The sequence below is a fragment of the Lampetra planeri genome, chromosome 24 (genome assembly GCF_965212315.1).
Source record: "Lampetra planeri chromosome 24, kcLamPlan1.2.h2, whole genome shotgun sequence".
NCBI classification, from domain to species: domain Eukaryota; kingdom Metazoa; phylum Chordata; class Hyperoartia; order Petromyzontiformes; family Petromyzontidae; genus Lampetra; species Lampetra planeri.
This window is the reverse complement of record NC_136130.1, coordinates 2,353,683-2,371,156: the sequence shown is the minus strand read 5'-3', so window position 1 is coordinate 2,371,156 and position 17,474 is coordinate 2,353,683. Positions and strand designations below refer to the sequence as shown.

Below are 17,474 nucleotides of genomic sequence, written 5' to 3'. Positions count from 1 at the left end.
TGGTCATTGCAAACATGATGCCTTGAATAAAGGTGTCAGTTTTGTACCAGTTAAAAGGGTAAAAACCTACCATTATATTTTGCCACTGGTAAAAGAGATCTCATAGTGTAAATGTTTACCCCGAACTCTCAATACTCTGATATTGCACTGTTTTTGAGTTGTACGCCTTCTGGTGTCATCTGGCCCTACACCAATGGGGACTATGCTCTAAAGAAAGCCGTCTCGGGTGTGGGCCAATCAACTTCAAGGACAGTGCATATTATTATCCTTATCAGAGTTGCTTCTTTTTGTTTGCTTTATTGACTACTTGTGTTGTGGTCATTGTAAACATGATGCCTTGAATAAAGGTGTCAGTTTTGTACCAGTTAAAAGGGTAAAAACCTACCATTATATTTTGCCACTGGTAAAAGAGATCTCATAGTGTTTAAAATAGCCTTTTACAAGTAACCAAACTGAAAGGAATAATTTAGTGCAACTAATTTCGTCGTACACTAAAGATACAAAATCTATTTTCATCGCATGGGGTGCTTTTGAGAGAAACGAAAGCGCCTAATCGAAGCTAATGTGTTCACTTTACACTTCATATTCACGAATGACATTTTCACCAACACCGTAATGTCCGTGACAAATGGCAGCCGTATTAGCTATTACCAATAAACAAAACAAAAGCTCAACACAATCGTCAAGAGCACTGTGGCCTTAAGGAACAAAAATAAATCATAATAGGCGACGTTTCTGGCTTTGGCCCTTCTTCATAGCACATAAATAATTCGTTTAATTCTAGATTTGAAGCTTTCGTGACTGCAAGGAATCATCTTCTTAGGTTTTTTCGGTAAAGTCACGTAGAAAGTAAAATAAAATAAAAACAAAAATCACGACGTTTCGGAGGCAACACAAGTCTCCGTCATCAGGTGGGACCGTCACAGCCAGATTAGCTGTATCACTTGATACAGCTAATCTGGCTGTGACGGTCCCACCTGATGACGGAGACTTGTGTTGCCTCCACTTGATACAGCTAATCTGGCTGTGACGGTCCCACCTGATGACGGAGACTTGTGTTGCCTCCGAAACGTCGTGATTTTTGTTTTTATTTTATTTTACTTTCTACGTGACTTTACCGAAAAAACCTAAGAAGAATTCGTTTAATTTTTACTCATGTGCTATGAAGAAGAGCCGATTGACATCGCCGATTTCATATACTTGATTTGAAAGCCAGTGTTATTAAAGAGTTATTGCTTTTAGATTTGAAGCTTTCGTGACTACAAGGATTCATACTCTTAGGTTTTTTCGGTAAAGTCACGTAGGATAAAATTAATAATTAAACTATAGGAATTAAATTATAAATCACTATTTAGTGACAACTTTGTGATTTATTATTTTATTTTTATTATTATTTCTATTATGTATTTTTTACCTACGTGACTTTACCGAAAAAACCTAAGAGTAGTGATTGCTTTGTTAACGCAGAACCAGCGCGCAGCCCACGGACACACTTCGTCGTGGCCAGGAATCCAACTCAAGTGCGCTAACCACTATGCCACCGCTCCACCTGAGGGCCCACACGTGAACACACACAGAGACGCCTTGCTCGCTTTTTATATTCCCCGACCACGGCTTACATCGGAGACAAGTGATTATTATATCTGAACCGGTCCAAGACAACCACTTTAACTAACCCGCACCGACACAGGGAATGGGTAGCCCTTCATCCAGCAGTGAATCTGAAACGTACAATGATGATATGTGATTATGCCACGATATTTGGAGAGCGGTGGTGCAGAATTCGATTTCCGCTCACGATCAATAAAAGTGATGAATATTTGAACCGGTCCCAGGCCTCCCTTTGATCGACTACCTGGTGCGGTGTATAAACATCAGCACTGGGAGGCAAAGACGACCGGGACGGTGTTGTGCTCGTGTGCTGTGCCATCATATGATGTACATAGGTGTTCCGCTGACAACCCTTACCATGCAGACACGTCTGTTAAAGGCTGTACGGGGGATCGTTTGTCTCTTTTTAAGTCAGAATTATACAACTCGTCTGGGGGAATCTCACCAGACATGTCTCACGTGTGTGCGTCTTTCAGTTTTCATTCATTTGGAATAACCCTGAGCCATTCGGCTCTTGATTCGGGTGCAACCGCAACGAACAATACAAATACAATTTAAAGCTTTCGTGACTGCAGGGATTCATCTTCTTGGTTCTTTCGGTAAAGTCACGTAGAAGGGAAATACAATTGTATTTTATCACGTTTTATTTTTATTATTTTATTATTTCCCTTCTACGTGACTTTACCGAAAGAACCAAGAAGATGAATACAATTACACTTTACACTTCATATTCACGGCATTCCACGCGCATGAAAATAAGTATATACTGCAGTACTCTGAACACTTAGTGTTGAGCAGACGAGCTCCGATTCCCTTATCTCTTGTCTGGTCTTGCAGGGTTGGCTATGTGCGATGCGAAATAACTTCAACATACGAACAATCATCGATCGACAGCACCATAGGGATATCAGCATCGCCGTCATTAGAATCATCATCAGCAGTGCCATCATCAGTAGGAGCAAAAGACATTAACAGCAGCAGAAAAATAATAAAACCCATTGCCATCATCAGAAATATCAGATGTATAATTATTAGTAGCAGCAGCAGTGTCATCAGCTACAGCAAATCTCGCAAGCAGAATTAACACCATCATTACCATCAGCAGCAATAACAGCAGCAAAATAAGCATCAGCAGCAGCATACAGAATCAACAGCAGCAGCGAAATAATAACCATCGTCATCAGCATCGTAATCATCAGCATTATCAGCAGCATCATCAGCAGCATCATCATCCTCAACTGAGGTCAACAGAGATCATCACCTCGTGTCGCCTTCAGACTCTTTGGGCTAGTGATGTTAGCGAGCACCTATGAAGACCAACTCAGCACAAGCACCACACCAGGGTGAGTCTACCTAGGGGAGTCCCATAGAGAGGGGGGCTCTAACACAGTGCACGAACCAGCAAGTGATGTTAGCGAGCACCTGTGAAGACCATCACGGCACACAAGCGGATGGGTGACGTAGACACACCGCACGAGGCACTCGTTTAAGTCTGAGTCGACCTAGGGGAGGAGGCCCAGTGGACTGCTTCAGATATTCGCCACTCTCGTTGGCAGTGAGCCGGAGTCAGAATTCGCAGCGCCTGGTGATGCTGCTGCTATGGTATTGTATAATAGCACAAGCACAATATTAATAAAAACCCACCCTCGTCAAGAACATTGTGGCTTTAAAAGAAAGAAAATTAACAATCGGTGACGTTTCGAGCAATGGTCCTTCTTCATAGCACAAGTGCAGTGCATCATCCGTACGGCTGTCACATACAAAGATCGCCTGTACAGATACACTTTGAGTTGTGTTTAGCGACACAATGGAGGCTGGCACGACACACGTTGTGTGGGGGGAGGTGGCCGGCGCTACACCCGGCCGCCTTTGTCTCCCCAGTGACGACGTTGCAACACCCAAAGCCACGCGGTGTCGCTGTGCCCAGAGGAGATGACGAATCATCTCACGGGGCAAGTCTGAATCCGCCCAGATTTGTTGCTGCTACGGGCAGGCAGAGAGTAACACAATACGCCACACCATGAGTTTAGAAATATAATTATAAATCAATGAAAGCCCCCTCCCCTGCACGTCACTTTGGTTGTTTCATCGTGCTGATGAGACCACGGTGACACAGTACGAGGAGGAGGAGAGAGTGGAGTGGGTTCACGACCCGTTCAGATCATCACTCGCCACCCATGCGAGCCACGGTGGGGATATCAATCTCGTAATCAACTGTCGAGAAGAAGGTACATCAGCATAATCACCCGTCTCTTTGTTTTTCGACGTTTCGTGGTTGACCAGCTGGTGGAAGGCACTCATCTCGTTCCATTGCAGCACTCGGCGCGTGGATAGGGAGAGAGATCGATATGTATCGTGCCGAACCACCCGTGGATTTGACAGGAATATAACATCACTCTGCTGTATGTATACAGTGTAGAATATATACTTCCTATCGTATGAAACAGCGATACATTAGTACGTTTGTATAATTGCATCTCTGCCTTTTGCCTTTCGTCTATGTTATCTTAACATAGCAATGCAGATAAACAATGCTAAGACCACACAGACAGTGTGTATTATATACTGTATGCAGCATCATGCTAAGATCACACAGACAGTATGTATTATATACTGTATGCAGCATCATGCTGAGATCACACAGACAGTATGTATTATATACTGTATGCAGCATCATGCTAAGATCACAGACAGTGTGTATTATATACTGTATGCAGCATCATGCTAAGATCACACAGACAGTGTGTATTATATACTGTATGCAGCATGCTAAGATCACAGACAGTGTGTATTATATACTGTATGCAGCATCATGCTAAGATCACACAGACAGTGTGTATTATATACTGTATGCAGCATGCTAAGATCACAGACAGTGTGTATTATATACTGTATGCAGCATCATGCTAAGAACACAGACAGCGTGTATTAAATACTGTATGCAGCATCATGCTAAGAACACACAGACTGTATGTATTATATACTGTATGCAGCATCATGCAACGATCACACAGACTGTGTATTATATACTGTATGCAGCATCATGCTAAGAACACATACAGTGTGTATTATATACTGTATGTAGCATCATGCTAAGCTCACACACACAGTGTGTATTATATACTGTATGTAACATCATGCTAAGATCATACAGAGTGTGTATTATATACTGTATGCAGCATCATGCTAAGATCACACAGACAGTGTGTATTATATACTGTATGCAGCATCATGCTAAGAACACAGACTGTATTATATACTGTATGCAGCATCATGCTAAGAACACAGACAGCGTGTATTAAATACTGTATGCAGCATCATGCTAAGAACACAGACTGTATGTATTATATACTGTATGCAGCATCATGCAACGATCACACAGACAGTGTGTATTATATACTGTATGCAGCATCATGCTAAGAACACACAGACAGTGTGTATTATATACTGTATGCGGCATCATGCTAAGATCACACAGACTGTGTATTATATACTGTATGCAGCATCATGCTAAGATCATACAGACTGTGTGTATTATATACTGTATGCAGTATTATGCTAAGATCATACAGACAGTGTGTATTATATACTGTATGCAGCATCATGCTAAGATCATACACACAGTGTGTATTATATACTGTATGCAGCATCATGCTAAGATCATACACACAGTGTGTATTATATACTGTATGCAGCATCATGCTAAGATCACACAGACAGTGTGTATTATATACTGTATGCAGCATCATGCTAAGATCACACATACAGTGTGTATTATATACTGTATGCAGTATTGTCATGCTAAGAACACACAGTGTGTATTATATACTGTATGCAGCATCATGCTAAGATCACACAGACACTATGTATTATATACTGTATGTAGCATCATGTTAAGATCACAGACAGTGTGTAGTATATACTGTATGCAGCATCATGCTAAGAACACAGACAGTATGTAGTATATACTGTATGCAGTATTGTCATGCTAAGAACATAGTTATTTTTTGTTATTTTAAAACGAATAAGTTATTAATCCAGTAGCTTGTATGATGCTAAAAACGCAGACTTTGATATGGGAGTAATATTGTAAACTATAGCGCATTGATTGGTGATACTTTGAAAGCATAATTTAAGAGCGTTCAATCTTATAACCTTTTACTGTAGACATTTAATGTTACTATTTATTAATACCTATATATTTATAACAATGCAGACTGAGATCACAAGCCTGTGACGCATTCATATGTGCATATTATAGACAATATGTACTTAATTAGACTGCAAATTACAACAGCGAGTATAACAATTCACGAATTTAAAGTGGATAACAGTACAATGCTGACTAGTTTTTAATGTATGAGTGGTCTTCATCAGCATAACAGACATATTTATATACTTTAGTGCGTCGACAACGTCTTCATATATGCCACTTGATGTCGCGAGTAAGTTTTGTTCTCGCTGTTTTAAAACGAAATACTTGTTGTAGAAACAGCGATACATTTATATTATTGTATCTCCCTTTTGCCTTTCGTTATCAGATCAATTGTCTAAACATTGCTAAACATGTGGAATCGTGTAGTTTTTATTCGCTATAATTAATTACAACCGTGAATCTACTTGGCACAACGATCTCGTGCCCTGTCACGTTTTAATAGATTTATTTTATTTCGGCTTATAGTCTGTATACTATATAATCGTTATTTTGTTTTGTAATACTTTTACCTGGCCTCAACCTCTTGCATCTCACAACAAACCGCGCCGATCGATAGCAGAGGAGCACTCACTACGTGATGTTTAACCACCAATCAGCAGTAATTTATATACATTCTACAATACAACACTACGACTACCACTACTACTTAAACACAGGACGAAACATTATTTTGTGATGACATATGGGAGGGTAGTTGCTGCGCTACGAACCCGGCGACCCGAGTTCGATTATTTGAACCGGTCCTGGGCCTCCCCTAGGTCGACTTAGCCTCAAACGAGTAATTGATGTGGTGTGTGAACATCGCCACTGGGGAGACAAAGGCGGCCGGGCGTGGTGAGTATAGTAATAAAGCTAGTAATATATAATACACAACACAAAATAATTACCCACCCTTATACTCGCCTTCTCTGTTCTCTTATATTTATTTACGCTCACATCACTTCTTTGAATATATGTTGTGTGTGCTTTTCAAAAACTAAAAAAATACGTAAAATCTAATTATCAATCAATGCATCTATTTAAGTGAGTAGACATTTTTTACGTCTGTCCCACCACATTGTGTTGTTGTAAATTATATCGTTTTGTTTCGAAACTTTTCTTAAAGAGAGGGACGGACCTTGCCAATAAACATCCGGCACTTCACCAACAGTGATTCAAGGAAAGCTCACTGCTGATGAGGCACTGTGTGTGTCAAAAACGGTGCAGAGTTTGTTTGTATGGAACCAATTTTGCTGAAATTATACACTCCAGGCAGGTCTTGTGATTGACGGGAAGTATAGAACGCACATTATGTGGAGAGACAGACTTACGAAGGATGCGTAATTGTATTTGGTGTATATATATACTTATATTCTATACGACTATAACGCGAAACCAGATGTAGCCTCTAACAGGCTGTTGGGGAAAGTGCCTTGAGCGCTTACCAAGATGGCTGTCACCCATCCCAAGTGTAGCAACATAGCGCTGACTGTTGTACAGCAGTTGTAGGTGAGCAGATAGACCTCGTGGGGAATCCCCCAAACCCTCTGGTGGGTTCGAGAAGAGAGGCGTGGCCAGGGCAGAGCCAAGCCGCGCCGAGGGGAATATGAGCAACAGGCTGCCGGTTCTGGGAGTGGACTCGTCTCGTCTTCGTCGCTGCTACTGCCTTCGCCCGGACAGTAGTTGGCTGTCTGGGTCGACGCCGTCGGTGCAACGCGGGCAGGGTCGTGTCTGGGCCGGGCTGTACGGTAGCGTGGTCGTGGGAGAGGGGGCCTGGAGTTGGTGGCGTGAATACGACCACCTCGTCTCCGACTGAGTGTGTGTGTGTAACGCACGCCACCCGCACACACACACTCAAGCCTCGAGCAGAAGGAAAAAGACCTACTACGGCACTACATAACTACTCTTCAGCGTCCGAGGTCTAATAACATCGGGATCATAGCACATTCCGAGTGACTTTGTCATATGTTTGAAATTAATTAATCATGGTTCAGTTTTTCGCCCTAATCCTCAAACTCCTGGGTTGGGGTTGCTGTTTTATATATTTCAGGAACGTAGACCTGGACATCTGCAGCTAATATTAAGCACTGGTCACAGGCCGAAGACTCTATAACCCCAAAATTGCAGGTATCATCATCATCTCCGTCAGCATCGTTGTTGCCGCTGCTGTTTCTTCTGATGGAGCCCATTGAAGAACTCAGCAAGGCTGCGGCGCTGGGTAGAACGGTAGAAGTGGAGCTACTTCTGGCGCGGGGAGTGAATCCTAATGGCACCAACAGCTGCGGCAGAACGCCCATCCAGGTGTGTGTCACGCACGACGAGTCCCCATCATCAACAGAAGTGCACGCACCCAGCTAAAATATTTCGGAGGGTTACACCACAAAGCCACTGTTTGAAAATGAGACTCATCCTCGACTCGTCGAGTCCCTCGCCTGGTTAAAAGGACAGACACTTCACCGTTATTACCATCATCGTCTCATAATCCGTGGGTCACCGAAACTAAAATAAAAATCGGGATGAACAAATAATGAATGGGAAAATAAATCCATTACATTGGCATGCATTTTAAATCCATTCACATGCATGGATTATGTGGCTTTCTAACGTGCGTTTGTCCTTGGAAATATCTCATTTGCAGGTAATGGTGTTACGTTCCAATCCACACGAGCTCACGCTACACGTAATTATGTCACGGTGAGAATGCATGATAAGGATGATCCATTTAGATGGTAAGTAAAAACTTGCAGTTGCTCTCGGATTGGATGGAGGCCCAGTGGAGAGATCAGAGGATTTGGATGAGTTTGCATTGTGGTTGACCAATACAATGTGGGCCAGTCCCTCACCCAGCAGTGAATTGACAAAGAGGCGTATCTTACATAAAAAAAAATATTTACATTTCCTACAATACAATTTTAAAACCATTTCAGCAGTACATGTACCCTCAACGCCCCATAGGCACAATACCCGACCACATTGGAACAATAGGGAATGGTTGTTCACGAGAGTTGCTGTAAATTAATAAAATACATTTCCAATGTACCCGTGTCACGCCATGGCCAATATCTCTCACAGTTGCAACCATTGCACAATACGCGTTGGGTTTCACGCAAATGTGCAATCGTCCTAATTGACATCAGATGGAAACTGGACTGAGGCCCTCTGCTCGTTGTGGCTCCTGTGCGCACTCTGATAAAGCCTCACGAAATACCCGTGAACTTAATGTATATTGCACTTCTTTCGCACCGTGCATAGCTAACCATGCGAATCAGATGTGTATTTAACATGAAATGCATGTCAAGAATTGCAACATAATTACGTCATTACAATTTCACGTTCATGAAAACATCTCACAGATTGTGTTTGTCGTATAACGGCCGTCTAAAATATCGGGGGGGGGGGGGGTTAGGGGGCAGTGATTGAGCGGCGATGGGGATATTTTACCATACTTCACGCTGGTGAGGGAGGGCTTGGTGGAGGAGGGAACGAGGCCAGGAACCGGTTCAAATAACCACTCACCAGGTGATGTTGTTAGCCGTGGTTGGTAATCGAACTCGGTAACATCGCCAGGGTTCACAAGGCACGGTAAGCCAACCAGAAATACCATCACTCCCCCCCTCTATCCAAACAAAACCGTGAATATGATGCCCGTGTGATGTCTCCTTTAAAGTCTTGCGTATGGCAGCAATAGCCACGACGGGAGGTCTTCATGAGAGTTCGTGTAGTTTTGCTATTCCTCCTCTGTTGAAGGAGCGTAGACTACAATGGGTTACAAGACGCTCAGTTGCAATGATGCTGATGCTCAGTGACTTCCCATACGCTTCACGCGATGGGCGCAAGTTCGTATCATGCCAGACTTGCCGCTGACTGATGCGTGCTGCGTCGTGACGTTGGAAATGCCAGGTAACGTTGCTGCTATTCAAGGCAGGGTTAATTAAATTTTAATAAATGACGTTACCAGTTACAAATAATTACAATCCAAATGTCTCGTACAGCAAACCTCGCCAAACGCGGTTTTATCGAATGCGTGTTTCGGTTGTACAGCTTCATGAGGTCTGTTTTCTGTAACAGGTCATGTTTCACCTCTACGCGGTTTGATGTTGCTAAGTTTGTTGCTAACATATTTAGGATAGCTTGCGAGAGGTGGGAGTGCTGCATCCGTTGGAGGGTTTATTTACCATGTGTCTTGTTTTCGTGATAATGTCACACGTACCTGACACGCTCACGCACAACGCAAATGTTCACACACATTGCCGCATGCATCTATGACGTCCACTGGTTGAGGACGTAATTCTTACGGACGCCTATATGGAAGGATTAACGTTCAAGTGACAGTGTTAGGGGCGAGTGTCGGGCTGGCAATTCAGTGTCAGGGGAGAGCGATGGGCGTGAGCGGTGCAGGAAGAGGAATGGAGACGGTGGTTTTTTTGTGTTGGGGTGAAATTGAAAAATAAGAGTTACACCCACACAAGAAATGGAGAGCGACTCAGCATTCATTGTTACAATGACAAGGTGGGTAATCGTGTAGAATTAGTTAAACAAAGAGGGAGGGAGTAATAATTTCGGACCCAGGAATGAAACTCTATTTTACCATATTTGTCAAACGCGGTTTTGCCCAACACGGAATTTCCCAGGAACGTAACTCCAGCGTTCAGCGAGCTTTGCCTGGTATCCTTTTTCTGTATTTATAATCGTAAATGACAATAACAAATATTTCTTTGTATTTTGTCGACTTGTAACGTATACGGAATATGGGTAGTAAGTTTTAAAAGGGTATTGTGTAAGAGACATTTTCACCCGTGGGAGTGAATTGTGTTCAAATAACCCCCAATAACCCGCACAACGCACAGAGACACTCATTCAGCAGTGGTTTGACCAAGTTTGCTGTGCATGTACCTTATATAAAATGTGTTAACGTAATCGGAATGTCCGTGATATATCAAAGAGTAAAACTGTACTTTGTAAGATTTTGTAGTAACGTATTAATTTATTTAAAGTTAAAATAAGTGTTTTGATTAACGTAAAATGTTACAATAACAGTTACAATTAGCACATCCACCCCCTCATGTGTCGTGCCAGTCTTCATCGGTGCTCGCTAAACAGCACTTTCCGCAACAGTATGTTAACGGCTATACGGGGGGTCTTTGTATACCTCGTACACATGGTCCATAATAGAGGTTTTTTTTGGGTTAGATCGCGTAAATATATAAATGTGTCGTTAAAACCCGCACCACCCGACACAGCCAACTAGTAAGGGTTGTCACGTAAACAGAACGTGGCCAAATTTTGATTTAAAGCTTTCGTGACTGCAGGGATTCATATTATTGGTTCTTTCGGTAAAGTCACGTAGAAGGGAAATAAAATAATACAAATATAAACAATACAAATTCTCTCTTTTTTAAAATTGTCTTGCTGTGGTTTTCACACCTGATGATGATTGTTTGTGTTGCAGTCGAAACGTGATAATTTTTTTTATTGTATTTGTATTATTTTATTATTTCCCTTCTACGTGGCTTTACCGAAAGAACCAAGAACGTGGCCAATTCGTCACTAGTACAGCACACCGGTGTGTCGGAGAGCCAAGCCACAACATTTACAATCTGAGTACGACGTTTCGCCAGTAATTACATCTAGCTTCATCAGGCGACAGCCAGATTTCGTTCCCTATATAGAGGCGTATATGTGGTGACCACGCTTGTGGGCTCTTGGGCAAAGTGGGGGGGGGGGGGGGTTAATGAGTCACATTGTATATGCGTATACAGTATGAAAGGACTTTCGAACTCTAGAGCTTATGTCCAGTTCGGTCGCTGCACATTTAATTGTATTAAAGATCGTGTGCTCGTAGACCTCGGGTGTCGACATACACACAACGATGGATGTAGCCACGGTGGCCAGATGTTAACTACCTCGCGTGGTATACAGGAGGTCGTGGGTTTGATCCCGACCCTCGTATATTTGGAGTTTTGATGTCTCGCTCTCTTCCCTGGGCTCCCGTGGATTTTTCCCCGGGTCCTTCGGTTTTTCTCTCCACATTTAGAAACGTGAATTTAGAGCGTTTGGCTGCTACAAATGTCCACACAAAAAGCCACTTCGTTGAGCTATTATATGTGGCCAGATCGCTTCTGAAAAAGAGCTACGTAGCTCAGTGGGCCTTACCTGGTAAAATAAAACATGTTATATCTGAGCCAGACTGCTCATGATATATGCGCTTATTGTCCGTTCGTCTCTCCAAACTGGTTTCTATATTTATCCATTCTTTATGCGATCTCGATAACCCAATGTTATTAGCAGTATTAAACAGTATTACCGCATTTAACGTATTCAATATTATAACAATAACTCACAATCTTGATCGATCTGAATAAAATACACATCAAATATACTAAAGCGATATGTACTGTACTGTGCTTGACTCATTAACTATACAGTACAAGTTAATACAAGTCATTGTTAACACTAATCATCAGCAGCCATGAACAAACGTGCCAATTTATCACTGCTGCAGCACACCGGTGTGTTGGAGAGCTTCTCACAACAATCAACAATTGGGTTGTCCGACGTTTCGTATGTATGTGAATTGAACTTCTTTTGCACCCTATGTGGCCAACCGTGCTCATCTGAGGTGCGGGGAAATTACAACAAACTAAACACAAAAAGCAGTTTTACAGAAATTAGTTTTAAAGAGTTACAGTCAGGATCATTAGGCAGTTGCCACAATAGTAAAAATGTCGGGAGCAGCAGGACGTGATACCTAGAGGTCAATTTACATAAGTTATGTTAGCTAACAATACATTATGTTAGAGATGGTAATATCAATGTAAATACACTATATACGTGATGAAAAAAGTCAGTTAATTTTTGTGAGATATGGTAATATGATGTACACATTCACGTGGTGATACTGGTAATGCATAGTTAATTAGTTATACTATATGGTTAGTAATGTTACAAAAATGCTCTTAGTTTCAATTAAAGTAAATATACTTTGGGGGAACGCATACTCTGACACTCAATCTCGGGTCGCAGGGTTCTTAGTGTCCTGTACTTACGACTGCACTGCCCATCCAATCAAAAACCGAACTCTTGGGCTCATCTGGAATTCGAACCCGGGACCTCTCGCACCCAAATCGAGAATCATACCCCGAGACCAACGAGCCACACGTACATGCACCAGAACACATACATACACGTACATAACAATGAGACTTAATGTCAATAGTACATGGGATGACCTTGTTAATATAAAGCTGAGAAAGTAACACTAATTCAACAAATTCCCCAGATGGTATCAGGCACGAATTTTTTATTATTATTTTGTTTCATTATTAATGCTAACAATTGTGATTTTGGACATGACTTCTCCATTGGGCTTAAGAAACGCGTTAATAATCACATGACAACCTTGATAAAAACGTGGTTACATTTATTGAAACTCACACAGCATTATTACTTACCAGTTCCTATATCTAATTATGAGACCCAATAAGGTTGAAACTGGTCCATAATTTGCTTAACCAAATGCTGCTGGATAATATTGGTCTGGAAAGATCATAGGCCGATGGACTATTTCTCATTTGGAGACATGGAAGTGGGTACTGCTTATATGTCTGTATCTAAATCACGTGACGCTTGTGTGGCTCCTCCCACTCTGAATCATTCCCCTCTATCCGCCCCCTGTGAAAACAGACGCTGATCTGTGCAGCATCGAGGTTCTCATGCAGCCTTCCTCCCTATCCTAATCTTTCGTAACTCTTTGCTCCCATTTTTTCCATTCGTTGTCCTTTTTTTTCTCTTATTTCCAACTCATTCTCTCTTCCTATCCGGTTACTTTTCCTTTTTCCAACATTAAAACCTCGACTTTGCAGCCCTTCTGGTGGCGTGCCAGGGATATGAAGCAGAAGTTGCGAGTAATGTTGTAATCCTCTACTTCGTTTTGGAAGATGTGGGTGTTTATTTAATCAATTACTTTAAAACTGTGAATACAGTGAGGTGCAAACCATTAAGCACACATCACTCGTGACTGCCAAACAACACGCATACCACTCTACTCACATACCACCTCGGATGCCATGGAATGGCTTACAATATTAAAATACAATTGCAGCCTGCTGCTGTTTTTTTCAAATGCAACTCGAAAGAAATAGACTACGTCTTGTGAACACGCGTGCTGTGATCATTGCCACCATGGAGTGGATACCTTACAAAAGCTCTTACATTCTGAGTTGTCAAATCACTTGAGGGTGAAGATATCTCTCTGTTTGATATCAACGGGACTTGAATTTATCTTTGAATGTCGCGAGTTTGTACAATAGTTTAAAATAGCCATCGGGAGGAACGGTGTAAAGTTTCCGTACAGTACAGTGTTGAGTCATCTACGCAGATGTGGGAAAGTGTGTACATGGGCAGCCTTGTTATTAATTTTTTTACTTTTTAACTATCACTGAGCTATGTAGCTCTTTTTCAGAAGCGACCTGGCCCCAAATTACAGCTCAACGAAGTGGCTTATCATGTGGAAATTTACAGCAGCCAAATCATCTAAACGCATGTTTCTAACCGTGGAGGAAAAAACCGGGAAGACCCGGAGAAAATCCATGCGACCACGGAGAGAGACACGCAAACTCCAAATATACAGGCGTCAGGGTCAGGGTTGAACCCATGACCCTCCTTCATACCAGGCGAGGGAGATAACATCTCGCCATCGCAGGGGTGGTCGAAGACAAGGGGACCACAATGCACCTGTAGCTGGCCTGTCCCGTCTTTCCACAGCCGTGATCTTAACGGGGAGAACAGGCGATATGCACTTTTTCAGGAACTGCTCGTTGCTAAAAAAAATTCACAAGCGTTTTACATATCTCTGTTGTTTGAAAATCGTGGTTTTCAGGCCTGCACTCTTCTGCTATAATGGGAGTATTCGGACTACAACACCAACATTCCACCCTGGTTCACTGTGCCGGATAGCGTATGCATAATATTAATTCAGTCAAGTTATCGTGAGCCATGTTCACTCCACTGCTGAATGAAGGTCATCCAATACCACCACCAACTCTTACGATCCTGTGATGTAATAATTCACCCATCACGTGCGCATAAACTGATTTAATCATCACTATGAATGGTTTGCTGTCCTTTCGGATGCGGTTCAAGTAATATTAAAGTGCTATCCATTCATTAACATTTTTGGTTATTTAATATTGTAAAATGTTACTTCATGTAAAATAGTACATCATTTATTACATCCATATTTCAAATATCAATGTGGTTACTAACTTCGGGTTCCAAGCATGATTGCCTTTTTTATGTACAGTACTGCTCTTTCACAGTAATGGTTAATCTTCTCATCAACCTCGTTTTTATTCAATGGGAATACATTTAAATTACTGGGCGAAATTCATAAACTAACAAGATTTCTTAACACTGAATGCTAAGTGCATTTCTGATCTTAAAAACAGTTTGCCTAACCTTATACATTTAACCAAATATGCTTTAAAAAAACACCCATCAACATCCAGCTATAGCCTATCCACTGGTGGATGAAGCACTCCACAAGCCCACGTCACTTCCCAGTCTTGTAATGCAACAATCTATCTGGCTCCTGTACGAGATAAAACGTATCTACAACCCCGGTCGTGTAATATGTTTTTAAAAGGGTCTGCATTTATGAGAAACGTATTATGAAAACAAAGCACGGTTGTAATTTACCAAATCAAGCAATTTTTAATTCAGATTATCTACCACAGATATATTTCCCTTTTAGACTAAGGAAAGCAATATAAGCCTTATGGCGGGACCCTGGGGTCCCATAAGCCCCCGGCTCTCGCATAAACATAATGTAAACAAAAACTTTGCTCTTTTTCACCAATGGGTTGAAGGATGGTTGCAAGTGTTGTCTCGTTAAACTATGCCTTTAAAACTGAAAACTACTTACCTGCAGTACCTCTATTTAAATACACTATCGAAAAAATAACTTACACCCCTCTGTCAATCGTGTTTCTCAGTGGATTTGTGAACACACTTTGTAAACAGTACATAAAATAGTACGCGTTTTCAATGCGCTGTTCATATTGTAACAAGCGTTTATACCAACGTTACTCTACAGTCTACAGAGTAGTGGGTCACCGCCCCTCTTATCCGCATTGATAAGAGCCGTATGTGGGGACTATGGCTTAACCGCAAACAAATCCTATCCGCACAGATGCATGCGGACAAGTATCAAATAGGATGAATTAATGGTACAACGCATCTCATCTGTTAAATATCTGCAGGTAATAGGATTGTCATCGATTGATCCTGGCTGCAGACATTGGGAGGTCAAATAATAATGAGATCAGTTTCACTGTGTTATGCATCCCGTTATGACAAATAAAGGACTTAGGTCGTGTAGGCAGTTTGAGCAGCTTTGGATAAGATGATCCTACCCATACCCGAGTATGGAGTGCATTCGCTTGTTCAGCTCTTCTGCGCTTTCGTCCTCTCTACGCTTGGACGACATGACAACAGAATGATTCGTGCCAGGTGAGTCGCGACGTTTATGTGCTCGGTGGTACGGAGTCGCCAATAAAAAAATAATTATTTACGATTTTTTTCGAGATCCCGGGGTTCCACCATAAGGTTCATATAGTAAATTTGGGTCAGATCGCGATCTAACCCAAACACCTTTGTTACAGTTAATTTACTCAATTATATATTACTAGCAGCCCGTGCCTTCTTTGGACGTGTCCAGCCAGCCAGCAAAACGTTAGTCTAATATAACATACTCTTAGGTTTTTTCGGTAAAGTCACGGTAGGTAAAAAATAAATAATAAAAATAATAGAAATAAAAATTATAAATCACGACGTTTCGTTTCTAATATAACAGTTGCCGCACATTTGTGCGTGATACACGGCCTACGCTGTGGGGGGGGAGATGCGTGACGTCTGCAGGTACTCTGCGTAACGCTGCCGCATGCGGGTGACGTCACACGGATGTGACGTCACCGCTCACTTTCCGGGCAATATATCCATTTCATCATCATGGGACCTAATATATCCATAGCACAGGTTTTTTGGGTGAGATCACGTGAATATATAAATGCGTCGTGAAACCCGCAACCACCCGATAGCCAATTAGTAAGGTTTGTCACGTAAACAGAACATGCCAATTCGTTACTAGCACAACAGCGGTGTGTTGTCGAGCAAAGCCACAAAATTTACAATCTGAGTACGACGTTTCGCCAGTAATTACAACTAGCTTCATCAGGCGATAGCCAGATTTGTATAGAAATCCTGTGTCGTTCCTTAAGTAGAGGGGTAGATGTGATATCACTTGTCAGCCATTCTTGAGCGTAGATTAATGATGCATATAATGACAGTGAGTGTCCATTGCCGGTTGGGTTATTTATATTTTAATCGGCGTGCATTATGCATGCGCATTATGTATTTGGGAGTATTACATTTATTTGGTGTTCTTTTAGTCTTGTGCTGATCATTCATCCTGTTTTCCCATAGCATTTGCCACAAGTACAATTAATCTGGTAAACACCTTCTGTTGATAGCTTCGGTGTATACATCTTTTGTACCAGATATTAATTTCTGTATTTTATGTACCATGCCAAATCTGACTCGGATTTTTTGTTTTCCAAACAACTGGCTAGTTTATCGGTTACATTGCGGGAGCTATGTTGGAAAAACAGGA

The 17,474-nt window shown here is 41.8% G+C and overlaps 1 protein-coding gene across 2 annotated transcripts in view; it reads left to right on the top strand.

Moving 5' to 3' along the window:
• LOC144726655 (cyclin-dependent kinase inhibitor 2A-like) overlaps positions 1–17,474 on the top strand; it is a 42,150-nt gene that overhangs the window by 18,988 nt on the left and 5,688 nt on the right. Inside the window, exons 1-2 of one of the 2 annotated variants that reach the window (XM_078605408.1) lie at positions 5,273–7,725; positions 7,857–8,107. In XM_078605408.1, coding sequence (XP_078461534.1) covers positions 7,985–8,107 — 123 coding nt within the window. In that variant the 5' untranslated portion in view covers positions 5,273–7,725; positions 7,857–7,984. Of the gene's footprint in view, positions 1–5,272; positions 7,726–7,856; positions 8,108–17,474 lie in introns of those variants that run through there. The other variant, XM_078605410.1, reaches the window with a different exon arrangement.